General features: G+C 43.2%; 1 protein-coding gene across 4 annotated transcripts in view; it reads right to left on the bottom strand.

Moving 5' to 3' along the window:
- The window catches only part of CEMIP (cell migration inducing hyaluronidase 1), a 167,372-nt gene that overhangs the window by 41,053 nt on the left and 107,150 nt on the right, over window positions 1-19,169 (bottom strand). For all 4 annotated transcript variants that reach the window (XM_081171030.1, XM_081171031.1, XM_081171029.1 and 1 more), the window contains exons 7-11: window positions 16,311-16,381; window positions 14,282-14,377; window positions 12,506-12,624; window positions 10,915-11,056; window positions 8,986-9,177 (exon numbers count right to left, since the gene is read on the bottom strand). In XM_081171030.1, the coding sequence (XP_081027156.1) occupies window positions 8,986-9,177; window positions 10,915-11,056; window positions 12,506-12,624; window positions 14,282-14,377; window positions 16,311-16,381 (620 nt within the window). The remainder of the gene's footprint in view (window positions 1-8,985; window positions 9,178-10,914; window positions 11,057-12,505; window positions 12,625-14,281; window positions 14,378-16,310; window positions 16,382-19,169) is intronic.

Genomic DNA, 19,169 nt, shown 5'->3' on the forward strand with positions numbered 1-19,169 from the left:
GAATGTTGAATATGCGCTAAGAGAGTTCTATATATAACTAACACGCTGAGTGTTTGTTTGCATGTTGTGCTTTTGCTGACTCGGGGGAGATTCAAGATAAGGGTCTCAGGTGGTTGCTGTTCTCCGCTGGCCTCTCCTTACGGAGTATTGATACCACATTCACCCCAGACAATAGCTATAAATTGGGTTCCTGGAATGCTTGATGGTAAAACAAACACACCAAGCATGTCTATTTCTGCAGGAGGTTAATTTGGCAATTTATACCACCAGCAGAGAAACTAGAAATTTGTTTTGGGTGGTTTTTTTTCAAAACCAAAAAAAAAAAATTACAAACATCAAATTCAAAATCCATATTAATTTTCTAACATAAGCCTATTACATAGATTACCTAAATTAAAATACTGTGGTACCTCGGGTTAAGTACTTAATTCATTCCGGAGGTCTGTTCTTAACCTGAAACTGTTCTTAACCTGAAGCAACACTTTAGCTAATGGGGCCTGCTGCTGCTGCCGTGCCGCTGGAGCACGATTTCTGTTCTCATCCTGAAGCAAAGTTCTTAACCCGAGGCACTATTTCTGGGTTAGCGGAGTCTGTAACCTGAAGCGTCTGTAACCCGAGGTACCACTGTATATCTAATTGCTCTAGGCAATTGCTCTAGGGCCTAGAGAAACTAGAAATTTGTGTGACACACACACAAAAATGGCCAAGAACCAGGCTGGGATGTTCAATAGGACTGTCCAGACAGAACCCAAGAATGACTTGTGTTTCCTTCTCCTTCCTCTTCTGGGTCTTGCATTCAGCTTTCTTCATTTCCCTGCTCCTAAAACACCTATTGCCTCCTGCTTCAATCCTATACATCCCCCTTCCTCCTCCTCCTCCTCCTCCTCCTCTTTTGCCCTTACTCAATATTTGCCACGAAAACCCCAGGATTTTCCCACCAGAATAAACAACGCAGAATCAAATGAAATTCTTACTCAGGAACCGGTTCTTGCAAAATCTCGGCATTCTGTCAAATTTACAGCATTTGCATTACTCACAGCTGAGCAAATTTGCTCCCACAAATTGTCAGGATCTCCCCTTGACTCGGCCACTTTTAAAAGAGGATTAGTCAAAATCTACTCGCACTTTGACGTGCTTTCGAACTGCTAAGTTGGCAGGAGCTGGGACCGAGCATCGGGAGCTCACCCCGTTGCGGGGATTCGAACCGCCGACCTGATCAGCAAGTCCTAGGCTCTGTGGTTTAACCCACAGCGCCACCCACGTCCCATAATAACCTATTAAACATTAAAAGCTTCCCTCAGCAGGGCTGCCTTCAGATGTCTTCTAAAAGTTCAATAAATAACAGCTATCATCTTCATCATCCTGTTCCACCGCTGGGATATAGAATCCTAGAACTTTAGAGTTTGAAGGGACCCAGAGCTTCATAGTTTAACGCTCTGCAATGCAGGAATAGGCAACCATCCTATATGGGAATCGAACCTGCAACCTTGGCGTTATCATCGCCATGCTCTAACCGACTGAGCTATATGTGTACTTTCTTATGCTGCTATTGTTTTGTACTGTATACCTTTTTTAATTTTTATCCCTTTTAGCTTTCTTTTTTTGGAAGGGGGAGGTTTTATTTTCTTTAATGTGATATCCACAAACACTGAGAGAGGCAGCATAGGGTTTTGCGTTTGTTTTCAACGCACAAGAGACCTGTTGTGGCAAGAATTCTTGTTTTTGCTCTGTTTGGGGCAACAAGAATGCAGGGCCGGCTGCCAATTTACATTAGGCGCTTGGTGCGCAACCAGCCCCATGGGGCACATCAGAGAGACAGATGTGAAAGAAAGCTCTTCATATCGGAGGCAAGAACATCTTACCCCAAAGAACTGTAAATGAGATCTGCGGTTAGAGTGCTCCGTCAAGCCTTTCGCTCGGTGGATGCAGACAAACAGTTATTGTGACACCAGCCACACTGTTTAGTTTTGCACACTCTTCCACACATGGCCTGCTGTATAAATTAGGGGAGGGGAGGAGTGCGTGGGACGCAAGCAGAGCACATGTAATGCATGCAGAAAGTTTCTCCTGGATTTAAGCCCCAGGTTGTCTGGCAATAAAGGTCCTAAGGTGGCAGTTCCCATGGCAGTCAATTCTGTTTCCTGATGTTTCCATAACTGTTCATTTCCTCACTATATTTTAGCTTCCCTGCCAAAAATATAGCCAAATATAGCACAAGTTTAGTGCTTATTTCCATGTGATTTGCAAACATTTTTTTCCCCTGAAAGCAAATAATGTGGAAATTAGCAATAAACTTGAGCTATCTTCTGCCGTATTTCTGGAAGTGGCTTTTATGTTGTGCAAAAGCTCAAATATTATACGGATATTAACAGTCTGGGAAACATGACTGCGAATGCAGCCCAAGACGCATGAAGCTACCTTATTACCGAGTTAATTTAGTGCATTTAGTGCGTTGGTTTGACAGGCAATAGTTTTGCAAAGATTTCGACACAGGGTTGTTGTTGTTTCTGAAAGCTGTGCTATCAAATATTATGATGACCTTCCTCTTGGATGATTTAATTTGGGGGTTTTTTTTACGTGCAAAGCAAATGACTTAACACTGAGCTGCAGGCTTTGGAATGCAGTCAAAATATACTGTGCTAGAAAGAACAATCTGCGTCCATTTGTAGAAAGTAGCAGTCAGTCCATGCGCTGGCTGGAGCAATGATCTGACTCAGCAGAATGCAGTTTTATATAATTACATCTAGGAAATCCATTAAATCCATATGTACATTGCCGCATGGGATAACTATCTGCACACGCAGGTGTGATGATGTAGATAATCACACGTGTGCACATTTCATTGCGCACACATGCAATGTACCAACAACAAAATAATTGCATGTACAGCCATCAGAAGTGGCAACCTAGCAGAATATTGTTCCTGTGGAAGGAATAAAAGCAATAGGAAAACAGATGGTAACTGGTGTAGCACAGATGATAGAAAGAGACTCGGTCATAGAAACCAGGAAGTAGCGATAAGGGAGAAATTTGATTCAGTTCACACTGAAAGCAGAGCTTTCCCAAATCCCACTTTCTAAAACAGGATGCAAAGTCAGCCTGCAAAACTCACACTTCTCTGAATTTTGCAATGCAGATCTCCCGCTGAGTATATTTCTACAAATAATGCATATACTAAGGTAAGGTTTCCATATGAATTCAAATATTTTTGAAAATAATATGCAAATAGTATTAGGGATAATATTTCATTTGCAAAGATAGGTGATTAGGGATAATATTAGGGATATTATTAGGGATAATATTAGGGATATTATTAGGGATATTTCACTTGCAAAGTAGGCAAAACTGCACACTAAAATTTGCAGCAAAATGCTGATGAATTTGCATGATGACCTTTTTACAAAGGGAAAAAAGTGGAGCACCGAATTTAAGATTGGAAAAATGAGAAACAGAAAATGATAAAATCACACACCCCTATCAGTTTCTGGTTTAAATATCTCTTCTCTCATTAACTCAGTAGATGGCCTTAGGCAACTCTCTCCCCCTCTCTCTCACCATCTGCAGTACAGTGGTACCTCGGGTTAAGACCTTAATTCGTTCTCGAGGTCCGTTCTTAACCTGAAACTGTTCTTAACCTGAAACACCACTTTAGCTAATGGGGTCTCCTGCTGCCGCAGCACCGCCGGAGCACGATTTCTGTTCTCATCCTGAAGCAAAGTTCTTAACCCGAGGTATCTGAAGGAGCGTCTCCACCCCCATCGTTCTACCCGGACACTGAGGTCCAGCACCGAGGGCCTTCTGGCGGTTCCCTCACTGCGAGAAGCCAAGTTACAGGGAACCAGGCAGAGGGCCTTCTCGGTAGTGGCGCCTTCCCTGTGGAACACCCTCCCACCAGATGTCAAAGAGAACAACAACTACCAGGCTTTTAGAAGACATCTGAAGGCAGCCCTGTTTTGGGAAGCTTTTAATGTTTGATGTATTATAGTATTTTAATATTCTTTTGGAAGCCACCCAGAGCGGCTGGGGAAGCCCAGCCAGATGGGCAGGATATAAATAAATTATTATTATTATTATTATTATTATTATTATTATTATTATTATTATTATTATTATTATTATTATTATTTCTGGGTTAGCAGAGTCTGTAACCTGAAGCGTATGTAACCTGAAGCATATTTAACCCGAGGTACCACTGTGTGCATTCCACTTACCTCAGGGACGGGGAACCTATGGCCCTCCAGATATCATTGGATGACAACTTCCATCATCCCTGACCACTGAACATGCTTGCTGCAGCTGTTGGGAGTTTAAGCCCATCTGGAGAGTCACAGGTTCCCCATCCCTACCTTGCAGGGTTGTTGTGAGAAATGTTTTTATTTTTATTATTAGGGATCACCACCTTTTTTGCCCAATATGTTCAGATATTTTGTTACCACCCGACAAGTTTGGAGAAAGTTCTCCAATCCCTTGCCATAATAACCATTACTCATTGCCTGCTTTATCATATTTGATATGCCTATTTATTTATAAAAAACTATTTATATAGAGCTATTCATTTTTTTAAAAAAATCAGAGTGGTTTGCAACTACAACATATAAAAACCATACAATAAAAACCATGTAAAAGAGAGAAAATCAGAATTTTTTCCAACTACAGTGGTACCTCGTGTTACGTACCGCCCCCCTTACAAATGCTGCGGGCTACGTGCTCCACTAACCCGGAAGTAGATGCCCCTTGTTGCGACCTTTGCCCCGGGATTCGGGCGGAAGTCGTGCGCCGGTGGTGCGGCAGCAGCGGGAGGCACCATGAGAGAAAGTGCGCCTCATGTTATGAGCCGCTTCCTGTTACGAACGGACCTCCGGAACGGATTAAGTACGTAACACGAGGTACCACTGTATCTCAATTGCCTGCCTAGGCCTGATGGAATAAGAGTGTTTTCAACAGGCATTTAAAAATTGAAACAGAATTTGCCTGCGGAGTCTCTATTGGCAGAGTAGTTGATAACTATGGATTATAATACATGTTGCCGTCCGAGAGGCAGTCAGCCCTTAAGGACAAAATGGCCTCATTTCCTTCTAAACAAATAAAAAGGGTATAGATGGGCAAACTCGTGAGAAACAAGCCTTGCATCTGATTTGAGAAATGTCCAGCTCTAATGTACTTTCCCCACACTTTTGGATTCCCACAGATTGAGCCGCCTCAGAGGTCTACTGATAATCGGATTTTCACACAGTCAAGATACATTCACAGATGAACTCTTAACCAGCCATCTATTATAAGGGTGTTCTGGTCTGAACAATGACACCCACCAGTTCATTCATGTTACTTATTATCGGGTACATTGGAAGGGTGTTGCATCATTTCTGCCCATTTGTGAAACTTATCAAGGGTTGGACGCTTCACATGTGGCTACGTAGCTGCAGATAAGGCTGGGAATTATTGTTGTTTGATCTTCTACCCTGTCCCACCCTTCCTGCCTTCCATTTTGCTGCCTTTCGCTCTGGGCATCTCCAGAGTTCTTTGAAATCCAGATGCAAAGCATCAAAGAATTTGAATCCATTCCCTGGGGGCGGCGAGGACACAAACCATAGAAAAACCATGCCGAATTAGTGATAGGAAAGCTGAGAAACATCCTTCAACTGGGAGGAACTTTGCCGAACCTTTTAAGCCCCATTCCCATGAACTGGAGGCAGACTTCTGCATGAAAATCAGCTGTGCAAAGTATGTAGAAGCGGCTTATTATAGGGTGAGGTGAGGAAAGAACAGTGGCATCAAGCCAAGGTTCTTCCCACAAAGAATTCTGGGAACTGTAGTTTGTTAAAGGGTGCTGTGAGTTGTTAGGAGGCACTTATTCCCCTCACAGAGCTACAATTTCCAGAGCGGTTTAACAGTGAGATTTCCCATGGAACCCCATTTGTAATATCTGTGAAGGAGCAATATGGGATATAAATGTACCTGTCCCTTTTGCATATTTTGCTCCACAAAGCACCATGAACAATGACAGTGCGGGACAAATTAAGTCCATGGAGAAATTTTAAAAATCTAAATCCTTTTCTTTCTTTTTTTTTAAAAAGGACACTGTGATTTTTTTTAAAAAAATGTTTGCAATAATTTTCTATCATTTCTTAAAAACCAATTTGTCCCCATCCAATAGACCCTGATTTAAACTTAATAACTTCTCACATGCATCCATCACTGGAGGTCAGTGCAGCAAATCTTTACTGATTAATCTGTTCCGTCTGAGGTGGGTATCCAATGCTCTGGGAACACACCTTATTCCAAACTCATGCTTAGAGATAATTTGTGAGAAATTGACTCTTCCCCCACTGGCAATCTCTTCTGAACTTGTGCAGAGTCTCCTCTAGACTAAATAACCTGTGCCTAAAGTTCACATAATGTTGATTAAAAATGATGGGATTCCAATAACTTAGACACCCATGTTTCGACAACTTCACACAGAAGCTCACCTCACTTTTTCTGTTCCTTTGAAGTTAAAATAACATCAGCAACATCAACAGCATACAGGAGTGCCTGCTTGGCTCTGCGACCGTGAGTGCCTGGGGCGATGGGTGCCATGCACCATGCATGGCCCTGGCATTGAAATTTGTGGGTGCCTGGCCCCTTCATGGGGAATTTTGTGGGCGCTCAGGTACCCAGGGCCCCAGGGAGTTGGCATCTATGACAGCATATGATGAAAGCATGAGGGGGAAATTTGCAGTAGCTGCTCGAGTTAGGCAACTCCTGCCCTAACATCAATTTGTCAGTCTTCTTCTGGGTACAACGCCTTAATAGCTGTCTTCACTTACACCACTCGAGTTATTTTATCTTCACTCATTCAAGGCAGGTGTTCATGTGTGAGAGTGTGAAATTCTTATGGCACACAGCTGAACACCCCACTCCTGACCGCCTGTAGATGCCCAGTTCCCATCTGTTTCTCTGAAGTTCTGCTTGTCAAGCCAGCATAATTTATTAGCAGGAACTGTTAAAAACAGCTCAACTCATTTGGCCAAATATCCTAATGCAGAGTGTATGAAAATATCGCTAAACGATGAGGACACTGGTTATAATTAGCACTTGACTCAGTCACAAAAGGCGTTATAAAACCACAAATCTCTAGTTTAACCATTAGGCGATTGTATTAGGCGGATGTTATTCATGCAGCAAACTTAACAGTTACCACCATTTCTCCCTTTGCGTTTTTATGGTGGCATGGCAGAAATAAATTCAACTGATACCGCTTTTTCCAATACAGGGCTGTAGCAATGAGAAGAAAAGAAACTTTACTAGCTGCAATTCTGTCAGAATTCTGCAATTCTGTCAAAAACTCAGAAGCAATGCCTATCCGTAGCTGAGCTAGCATCTGTTTAATAATATTGTTAAAAACCCTTACAGAATGATTGACTCCAAACCTGTTGAAGTGCAACAGGATTCAGTGGAAGACATCAAACTAAATCTTAGAGTAAATTAATTAACATGACTAAGTTAGGTCCATTGATTTCCATGGGTGTATTTTGTATAAAACTTTGTTGAATACATCCTTTATCCCTAACTCTCCCTGACTAATGTTTATCAACATTTTCTATGAGAAGTCCAGGAAAAGATATTCAACAGTTCTCCTGTTTCTATTGCACAGGACAGTGAACTAGAGACAGGAGGAATTTTCCATCAATGCCACCTCATTATGCAACTGAGGCCACCACTGTGCAACCAACTTGGATTCTCAGAAGCCAGCCAACACTTCTCCACTGCAAAGCAGTGCTGGGAGGATGCCATTTCTAGCAGAGAAACTGCAAATGGAGGGGGGAGGCACTTAACCCTTCTCCTGCCACTTTCCTTCTGCAACTCCCCACTAGCATGGTTTTCAGATGCTAGTGGAACCCAAGTAATACACCCTGTTCCAGCTTTGTTTTCATTGACTATCACCCAAGATTGTTCTCATGATGTAACCTGTGTCACACACATTTCATGTGGTTTTTCCAATCATCCAAGTGTTTCTGGGGAAAGGGGGAAAAACACCATCAACGCTGCTGATACATTTTTCTCACAGAGAGCTTGCCATCTTTAGTCATGAGCCTATGATGCATTTGAAACCAGAATAATATTTCCCTTGGAACAAAGCACCAAACTCCTTTTGGCCCATTTCACAAAGGGCCAGCTACAGGTCTTACTGAGCAGGTTACAATGAATATAATGGGGGCCTGTGGTTGTCAAGGAGTGACCTATGTTTGGGGCTGTGTTTTGTATAGCACGGTGTTGATCACATTCCTGACAACAACAAGACCACTGCTTATATTTACATAGTACATAGATTGTTATATTTACAACAATCCCATAAGGTAGGCCAGTTTTATCCACCCCATTTCCTTCCTTTCATTAGGGTTCAACTTCTCTGAATAACACCTCATCATCATTATCATCATTGCACTGATGCATTCAATCCAAGCTTTTTCTCTGTACCACTGGCTGTCTCTTGGCTGCTGCCATCTATCTCCTCTTTTCCTCCTTGTCCACTTTGTTTATCTGCTACCAATCTGATTTTAAAACCCAACATCTAAGTCCCTTTTCCCTACTGGAAAGACACAAGCTCACAAGGAATTTGAACGGTTCACTGATTTTTAGGCACGAGGTTTAAAAATAGCACAGGCAAAAGAGACAGGGTGCTTCTAGACTGTTGCCATTTGTGCAATTGTGTTGTTCTTGCACAACAAACTCATCTGCACACACCCCTGCCCCATCACCAGACATTTTGCAATTAGGAAAGTAATGGGAAGAGATACTGAAAAGTGTGGGTCAACAATTGCTTGACGCAGTATCATCTAACCTCCCCACAAACACATCAGAATGAATGCTCAGTAAATGGAAAACCTCATCTAATCTCCCTGCAAATAAATCAGGGTGAACACTTAATAAACAGGTTACCGGGAAGCAGCCAGAGACACAAACTGTGCAGACATCAAAATCATGAATTCCAATATGATGACCTACCCGCCACTTTGACTTCATGGGGTCCACAGGCTCTGCAGGGCAAGATCTGGAATTCTTCGGCTTGATACATGGAATAATCTGTACTGGCCACAACTATCTTATCTCCAGCCTTCCATGACTGCACATTATCAGCCAATCTCAAGATGGTGCTGTTTACATTGGTGTCAACCATGACTGTAAGCTTGGGTCTCACTGGAAAACCAATACAGGAAAACACACACAAAATAAATAAATGGGGAGGGGGGTTGGAGAGACAGAATATTTAAAATACTTCCCAAATTGTTCATTTAATCTTATAGGACATGTTTCACACCAACGAAAGTAAGTGGTTGACTGGCCCCAAGGAAATACAAGGCAACTCCTCCAACCATGCTGCCAGGTTCTTTTTTAATGTGCAAAACTTAACAAGCGAAACAAAATAGGCTCCATTCATTATTTACTGGCAAGTGTGTTTTTCCACTAACCCCTTCACTAAATTTAAACGCTGCTCTTTGTGGGCCCACGGCACCACACCCTCTCGGACCCAGCATTTACGGTTGCTCAGAGCTGTCATTTAAAGATGCTGCAGAAGCTGTCTTCAGCATGATACAATGGTTTCCTCATGCTAATCAACAAAACAGCCATCTTTTTTTGCCTTTTGAAAAAATGAAGGTCAAAAGAACTGCATGGAATCACCGGCTTGGTTAAAATGAACGTCTGCAAAATAAAATGACTGCTTTCTGAAATAATTGTCGCTTCTCCAGTATTGATGGCATTCACCACAATAATTAATCCTCCCACTTATATTTGATGGAGGGAAGAGATATTGAGCACCTTGTGAAACACTTCAGGGGAGTTTTAGCTGGGTGTTGGTGATGCCAATGTGCCACTCTTGGCATTGTTGAGTGTGTATAATGAAAAGAAATGGTCGGGTGAGACCAAAGGCCTGTCTTGACTAGCATTCTATGTAGGCCACACTATTGTGATTTCCCATATCCTTTTAGAGACCTTTAAGATTACCGTCGTACCTTGGTTCTCTAACGCCTTGGTACTCGTACGTTTTGGCTCCTGAATGCTGCAAACTTGGAAGTGTTCTGGTTTGCGAACATTTTTCAGAAGCCGAACGTCTGACATGGCTTCCATGGCTTCCAATTGAGTGCAGGTAGCTCCTGCAGCCAATCGGAAGCTGTGCCTTGGTTTTCGAACAGTTTCAAGAGTCAAACGGACTCCCAGAACAGGTTAAGTTTGAGAACCAAGGTATGACTGTACTAGATGCTTTGTGATTGACTGCTGGGAGATGTGTGTCAGGATAATTTTTTTAAAAAAATATTTATATTTTATTAAAGTGATTTCAGTAAAAAGAAATAAAGTGATACAGAAAAGAAAGAAGGAAATGTGAAAGGGAGAAAAACAACAACAGCAAAGATACACATGAAAGCGAGAATATGGAGGGGGGGAAGCAATATATGATATTCCCATACATTCTTATATAAATTAGTATAGTGTTATTGTCCTAGTGCTTATGTAAACGTTAATAGCCTACTACATTTTGTATAAACTCATTCCAAATGTTAACGTATTTATCCATACAGAGTCTGCGCCTGTAAGAAGCGTTCATGAATTATGAATGATGTCATAACGTCAGTCCATGATTAAAAGGTATCGTACTTTCATTTTTCCAATGCCTCAATATCAATCTCTTGGCCACAGTGTGTCAGTATAAGTTGGTGCATGAGGACTACAAACTTGGTTGGGAGAATGGGAAGCCAGTAAGCAGAAATGGAAAGTGTTTGGATGAGAAAGACACTACAGAATTAGAAGGTGTTTCAGACTCGTGGAAAGCCTCCATTACCGAGGTATTTATAGTTCTGAGGTAAAATGCTACTTCCTTTACAATAAGTAGGTCAGTAGAAGCAACTTTTGCCCAAGCTTTTAAAATTAGTCACATACCAGGCTTGCCACATAAGAAGCGCACTCTGTAGTTACGGCAGCCTCCGGGAGTCTGTCCTGGGCCACGGCAGAAAAACCTATAATCACGGCCACTTTTGTAGTGAACCTCAGTTGTCAGGTTCACTCCATCGAGTGTGACTGCCTGGAAGGGGAATGGAAATGCAAGATGAGTAGTAATCGAGCGTGAAAAATAAAATAAAAGTTGTGTGCTCACCACCTGTGCAATGGGGGCGGGGGGAGAGACAGGTGTTTTGCTTTCACATGAAACTCTACCCCAAAACCAGGAACCTGCTGGATCAGGCCAAAGACCCATCTAGTCCCATCTAGTCCCGCTTTCACAGGAGCCAACCCACAAATTCAAAAGCACTCTCTGCACCTGTGATTTCCAGTAACTGGTACTCAAGAGGCATATTGGCTCCAACAGTGGAGTCAGAACAAAGGAGGAGGTGTTGAATCAAACTACAAGCTGCTGCATAAGAATGTTTTTTTAAAGAAATTGTTTGTGCCACAGAGAAATGTATCAAGGCTCTCTCTTATTTTGGCAGCTTACCTCCACTAGCAATTGTTTTATTTCATGCTGCTGCTTGTTTACAAGGTATTCTGTCTGTGAAAGAGTTTGCTTTTTCCAGAACAACATCTTACCCAGACTGGGAAAATAGCATAACAGTCAGAGAATCCTGGGAAGTGTCGTTTGTTACGGGTGCCGAGAGTTGCTGGGAGACTCTATTCCCCTCACGGACCCACAATTCTCACGGTGCTTTAAAAATTCAGTTCCTGAAGCTCTGTGAGGGGGCAACAGAGTCTCCTAACAGCTCTCAGCACCCTCGTCAATAATAATAATAATTTATTTATACCCCGCCCATCTGGCTGGGCTTCCCCAGCCACTCTGGGCAGCTTCCAGAAAAATATTAAAATACTGTAATACATCAAACATTAAAAGCTTCCCTAAACAGGGATGCCTTCAGATGTCTTCTAAAAGTCTGGTAGTTGTTGTTCTCTTTGACATCTGATGAGAGGGCGTTCCACAGGGAGGGCGCCACTACCGAGAAGGCCTTCTGCCTGGTTCCCTGTAACTTGGCTTCTTGCAGTGAGGGAACCACCAGAAGGCCCTCAGCGCTGGACCTCAGTGTCTGGGTAGAACGATGGGGGTGGAGACGCTCCTTCAGATATACTTGGCCAAGGCCGTTGAGGGCTTCAAAAGTCAGCACCAACACTTTGAATTGTGCTCGGAAACGTACTGGGAGTGTAGTCAAACTACACTTCCCAGGATTCTTTGGGGGAAGCCTTGACTACAGTGACAGGATACTGCATTAAATGTATATTGAGGCTGTGGTTTCAGTCCTTGAATGAGAAACAGGCCCTAGCTCCCAGCTGGCTTTCAAAGTGCCTCTCTGGCAAGCATCTCTATCACACCCATCTATATAGAGTAGTTAGAAAACAAGAGGCCACCCAAAAGCCATGTGGTCTAATAAACCGTTTTCATTTTACAGCTTTAAACTCCATATAAAATGGTTGAAATGGTTGGCTGACAACTGGAAGGGGGAAGAGGGATGTAACAGCAGGGAGAGGTCTGTCCCCTTGGCTGTCCTACCTGGATGTTAATGGGGTGATCACAAACTCCGGGGTGAGCAGCCCGGAAATCTGAAAGTCGCTCTCCATCTTTGGATTTTGCTTTTTCAGGCTTGTCAAACCATTCTGTCCATTCCACATCTGGGGCAGGATTGGAGGGGGGGGCAGGGAGAGAAGGAAAAGCAGTCAACATGAAGGAAGGTCGTTTTGGACAGAACAACCTTAACCAATGCAACAAAAATGTGTTCCACTGATGTTGGTGCCAAGCACCGTTAGCAAGTCTCTTCCACAACTGCCCACTCTCTGGCTCTGGTTGTGGGTCTGTCAGCTGCTATTTGGGGATGCTGTGAACTGCGTCAAGCTGTGTGTGTGTGTGTAGGGGGAAGCATGGTGCTATTCTTAAAAGTTGCATGGATTCACAAGACAAACACAGTATAAGCTTAATAGCTGACCCAGTTGCGCTAAGGTTAAGTAACTTAAAGTCAACGGCATTCCAATACTGCACAAAAAGTGCTCTGCAGAAACCTAGAATAAGTGAAATGATGCAGCTATAGGGGACGACAGCTGCCTACGCTATTGCAAACTCTTAAAACAGTCACATTTTTAATCTGACACAAGCCATATACACACCAGGCAATCGATGCCCCTTTAAACAGTCAATGCTTCCCCTAAAGAGTTATGGGAACTGTAGTTTGCTAAGGGTGCTTAGGACTTGTTGGGAGACCCCTATTGACCTCCCAGAGCTCCAATTCTCAGAGTGACTTAACAATCAATTCCTCTTCAAAGGGAACTCTGGAAAATTATAGCTCAGTGAGGGAAATAGGGGTCTGATAACAATTCTCAATGCCCTTAGCAAACTACAGCACCCAGAATACTCCAGGGAAAACCAGGACTGTTTAAAGTGGGATCACAGCACTTTAGATGTATGATGTGAATGTGGCCATAGTTAATTCATAGTTATTCAGAGGCCATTTTGCTGCCCTGCTGCAATGAAAGCCTAGAGGAGACAGAGAGAGAAAATGAACTGATGAATGGGGAAAGATGGAAAGGATTGCCCACCCACTTTTTACATTAGCCCCACCCATTTTTATTTTTATTCACTTTGGTCCCACCTACTGCCTCCCCGGGGAAGGTGGCCCTCATGCCCTGAAAGATGACTCACCCAAAATGCTCTATTTAGCTGCCCGCACAGGCTGATCATATAACCATACAGTTATAGTACATTCAATCCACATGACTTCCCTCAAGGAATCCTAGGAATTGCAGTTTGTTGAGCATGCTGGGTGCTGTACTTTGTAGGACGCTTTGGGGGAAGCTATGTACTTTAAAAGGGACACGGGTGGCGCTGTGGGTTAAACCACAGAGCCTAGGACTTGCCGATCAGAATGTCAGCGGTTCGAATCCCTGCGACGGGGTGAGCTCCCGTTGCTCGGTCCCTGCTCCTGCCAACCTAGCAGTTCAAAAGCACGCCAAAAAAAAGTGCAAGTAGATAAATAGGTACCGCTCTGGCGGGAAGGTAAATGGCATTTCCGTACGCTGCTCTGGTTCACCAGAAGTGGCTTAGTCATGCTGGCCACATGACCCGGAAGCTGTATGCCGGCTCCCTCGGCCAATAAAGCGAGATGAGCGCTGCAACCCCAGAGTCGGTCACGACTGGACCTAATGGTCAGGGGTCCCTTTACCTTTTTATGTACTTTAAAAGTGTGTTGAATGTGCCCTAAATGTGCGTTGTGGATCTCCCCACGCTTCAGGCTAGTGAAAAATAGTGATGGTGGCAAGGTTGGGGGTGAGGCCTCACCTTGAACCCACTCACTGGTTGAAGACACATTGAAATGCTCTCCGTTGTCTGCTTGGAAGAGTTTGAAGACCTTGGCAATGGCTGAGCCGCGGTGTCCTGCAAAAGGCAAAGTACAAAAAGTTACTAGCAGCCCCAGCCCTTCTGGATGAGTACGGAGAAGCTGTCGACACTTCAACATTCCTGCTCCTCTTGGGATTTAGGACTGGTTTGGTAAGTACCTGCAACATTTCAAACACAAGTGCTAGATCTTGGCCTCATTCCTCCCATCCATTATGGGGTGTTTGCTCCCCTGCTGAAAAGGAGAGTCTGCAAAATCAGCACAAATAGTCAGGGTGGAGAATTAGAGATTCCACACACCCCCCCCCCACTCATCATATTCTAGCTCCAGAATAGGTCCCCCTTGACGTCCTTCTGCAAGAACGTCTTAACAATGCAGCAGTAAGGGCACATGGAAAGTTCCATTCCAATTCATCTTTCTTAGATAACACATTCATTTAGCTTTTGCAAGAAATCCAGGCGTCTTTGCCTCAAGAGGTCCTGGAGGGAAAACGGCATTTTCCAACCACTCGAAATGCGGCCTTTAGAAACATCTAAAAGGATGAGAAGTTTTCCACTACTAGTTTCTTGCAGGTTCTGGGAGAGAAACAATTTGACAGGTTGGTTTTTGTTTGGTTTGTTTTTTAAAGGTAACCAGGGAGGAGGAAGAACTTTGGGAAACGCCTTTGGGTCTGCATTCATGTGTGCTATTTGCGTTTGGGAAACAGCTTTTGCTTTATTTCCCTCCTTGCACGCCTGCCTGTCCTCCTATCCACGGCTTGTATATTTTGTACTCCCACACCTGTTACAAAGGCAAGTCATGGTGCACTCTCCCTGCAAGGAAATGGGCTCTGTAAAACCTGGAACTTCCTACTAGCTATGAAGCTGGGAGTGCAAAAGGGAGGACAACATCTGGGTTCAGGTGCGCCACGAAAACAAGGTTTGTTTAGATGAACTGCGGTTTCGCTTTATGTCTGAACCCAAACCTGCCCACAAGCTATGGTTTATTTAGGGCCGACAAACTAAAACCACAGTTTGAGTCTGGTCTGCAAACTGGAGCTGTAGCCACATCTGAATTTACAGGCTTTCCAATGAAAGGGCCCCTGTTCTGCCTCAAGAACTATTGCACTATGAGCAACAGAAGTAAACTGATGAAGCTTAGTCCTGAGGAGATAGGATCCGAAAGCAGGCAAGCAGCTCTGAACCTTGATTTGCCTACTCTGTTGTCTGGAAGCTCAAACGATTGACTTGTCCACACCTCTGCTTGTCCCTGCAGAGATATGAGCAGCTTTTTGTTCATCCTCCCACTTTCCCCTGGAAAACCTGCTCTTTAAGCACTGAAACAGAGGAAACGTTGATCTGTGGAAAATCTGATTGACATTTGCTCTGATTCAGTGGTAAAGATCTCCCCCCCCCCCAGGGGAAAGTGGCAGCCTGGATCAACCCCATGGTGTGGGTTCTTAATTATGATTTGCACAAACCATGGTTTCAGATTATATTTGCCCAGGTCAATGCATGTACTGTGGAAGCCATTCTGGTCAGAATGACTAATTTGTGGGAACCTCTCATAGACTTTTTGTGTGAAAAAGAAAATGAAATAATGACATTTGCAATTGAGGATTGAAGAGACTGTTTGTTTCTAGAAAGTGGCTTTGTTGTGTGTAATATTGGAGTGGATGAAGTGAATACTGTTTATATGTAGTGGACAAAGAATCGGAAGTTCCTTACCATCTGATTTTCTCTCTCCTCCTTTAAACCTCTTTTTATTTCTTTTTCTTTATTTCTCTCTTTCTCTTTCTTTAATCCTTTCTCTCCCCACACCCTTTATGTTTTTATTGTATTTGTATGAAAGTCTTAATTTGGATAAAATGGAAGAAAAAAATATTTGACATCAAGTTTTGTATTATTCTCTATAAACCCTAATAAAATTTATTCCAAAAGAGAGAGACTAATTTCAACCTCCAGTTTCAAGGAGCTATTTACTTTTAATTACCTTGGTACTCTATGTGGTCTTCAACAGAAGAGGAAGGGCTCCCCTTTACTGTAATAAAGCTCCAAGGATGCCTAGAAAAATCAAAAGAAAAAACGTATTTCATATTTATTTATGTACAGCATAAAGAAGTGTGCAGTCTATTAGAATACTTCATTTCGAAGCTGCCCAGCCAACCTGATTTATGAAATCTGTCAAGTTATATAATGCCCTTTTCTACCTCATTTTTTCCAACTAAGAAAAGATACTGACAAGGAATCCTCTTCCTTGTTCAAATGCCCCTTATTTCCTTCAGCTCGTAACATAGTTCCTGCTTTTAACTGAGAATCCAACCTTGCAAATGCCAGACGTAGATAAACCTGGGCAGTCTGAAAACGACGAAACATTCAAACTTGGGAGGGGAAGCTTGTTAAAAGCTCACTGATGATCCTCCAGAGAAAGTTGTTTGAGGGTCAGACCCATAAAGAACTCGTTATGTGACAGAGTTCTGCAGAAATGAATGTCTAAGAAACGGAAAATACTTGGCCTCCACTCTATGGCCTTTAAAAGAATCTAGATTTGGCAAAAGATGCAAACGAAATACAAAAAGGGTATTAGTGGGAATGCTCAATGCATCGCATTTTATTGATTAGCTGGCAATCTGCTGTTGTTTTAAAGGGCCTCAGATGAATCTATGCTTGCCAGTTCTCTTGAAATGCTGGAGATTTAGGAATTAGAAATTAATTGTTATTGTCATAATTTGGCTATTATTGGAAAACTAAATATATATATATATATATATATATATATATATATATATATATATATATGCAGGTTTTGGTGTTTTCGGGTATCTTCCCGTGTAAGAGTTGGGGTGTCTAGGCGACGTTTCGACGAGGTCTCACTCGTCATCTTCAGGCTGGTGCTTTCGGCTTCTTGTTACTAGAACAGAGCAGGATCTCAGTGTTTGAGTTCCTATAAATACTGTTGAGGGGGTGTGGTGTATAGCCTCCAACGTTCTGGGCAGAGAGGAGGAGGCTATACACCACACCCCCTCAACAGTATTTATAGGAACTCAAACACTGAGATCCTGCTCTGTTCTAGTAACAAGAAGCCGAAAGCACCAGCCTGAAGATGACGAGTGAGACCTCGTCGAAACGTCGCCTAGACACCCCAACTCTTACACGGGAAGATACCCGAAAACACCAAAACCTGCATTCCTGTACCCGTGAAAATCTACGAAAGCATATATATATATATATATATATGATTTAGGAATTAGGTTTACATGTTCTAATCAACTCCAGGTGAGCAATACGTGCTTTTTCACGGCTGCTGGCATTCTTGGGCACAGCTTTGGAGACCGCTAAGAACATTAGCAGAAGAGTACGGATTGCATAGAACAGGCACAAACAAGGACTGGATAATCTTGGCAGTTCGTGCTTGGGAATGGGCTATAAGCAGATCACTTGATCAACCAGTTTCACTCTTTTTTATATATATATATAGAAAAGCCACGTTGCAAATGTGCAAAGTCTTGAAGTCTATAGGTTGTCTAGGATACTTTCAGTGTCCCAGAAGACATATTGGACAAACATTCACTTGTGAACTAGAGTTTGTGCACTGGAGACTTCTCTGTGTTGGAACGAACATCCTCCTCCTTAGTCTCAGCTTCCCCCCTTGCAGAACTCAGCAGGAAGGACAACACTAGAATCAGTGGTCTCCACCCGTCGTTGGCTCTGGCGCCACCTACTGTTGCCCTCCCTGTTTTCCACCCTACTGGCTCCAATGGGCCCCAGCCATCATTGTCTCTAAGCACCGCTCCTTGCAACCCTGCGCAGCAATCCCAATGGAAGCTGCAAATATGAAATTCTTGAGACAGATCTGCCAGGGGGCCAGGTGCAACTACTGGAAATGTTTGCTTCATACCACATGGCAAAGGCATTTGGGAAGCTATGATCTCCCTCCAAATGAGCGGGGTGGGCTGGTGGGAGAAAGGGCATGTCAATTGCTTAAAATGCCAGGAGATTGTTTTTTAAAAACTGGGGTTTTTTTGTAGACGGCTCTGTTGGAACCTGAACACATCAAATGAGAACCATTTGATTAAATCAGAATGGAGAGAGAGAGAAAAACAAACACAAAAGAAGACATGCAAAAATATGGCCCATATAGTTAATACAAGGCACAGTCTCTTGCAGTGCAAGTCTATGCATGTTTACTTGGAAGAAAGCCCTATGGTGCACAGTATTGCTAACTCGCAGGAAGAACCACCTGAGATGCCCAGGCCTGTGGGTATCAAGAGGATTTCTTGGCTGATGTGGCTAGACTCCCTGCAGCTCAGTCTTTTTTCGAGAAGAGCAGCTGGGTGGAGCACAGGGGGTGAATCAGTGCCGGCCTGATACAGCCAGACCCCTGATCTATCTAGCTCAGTATTACATATGGGCACCTCCAGGCTCTTAGTATTCAGTGGAAGCGATCCAAGTGCATACTTGGAAATTTAGGTGTATGCAAATAAAGCAGAATAAGGTGCCGTGTCACGCTGGCACAGCAAATCCAGAAAAGAAACTGACTTTTTGCAGTTGCAAAAGTGACAAAGAAATGCATTGCAAAAACGTGGGGTGAGCAAATGATTCATGGGTAGGGGAAGAATGCGGCAAAGAAATCAGGATGAATGCTCAGTAAAGAGTGGATATAGGCTGGATCTAGACAAGTCAAAGAAGTGACTCAGTTCAATGCGTTGTAAACTCATACAGGGAAATCCGGTAGGGAAAGTCGGGACTCCACAGCACCATCTGGTGTCACAGTGTTATATCGCATGCACAACACATATAAAACACCTTTTCTTTACCAGTCTAGCTGAGTCCATAGTCTAACCTCCATGTC

This window comes from Podarcis bocagei (genome assembly GCF_964188305.1).
Source record: "Podarcis bocagei genome assembly, chromosome: 14".
In the NCBI taxonomy this organism is placed as follows: Eukaryota; Metazoa; Chordata; class Lepidosauria; order Squamata; family Lacertidae; genus Podarcis; species Podarcis bocagei.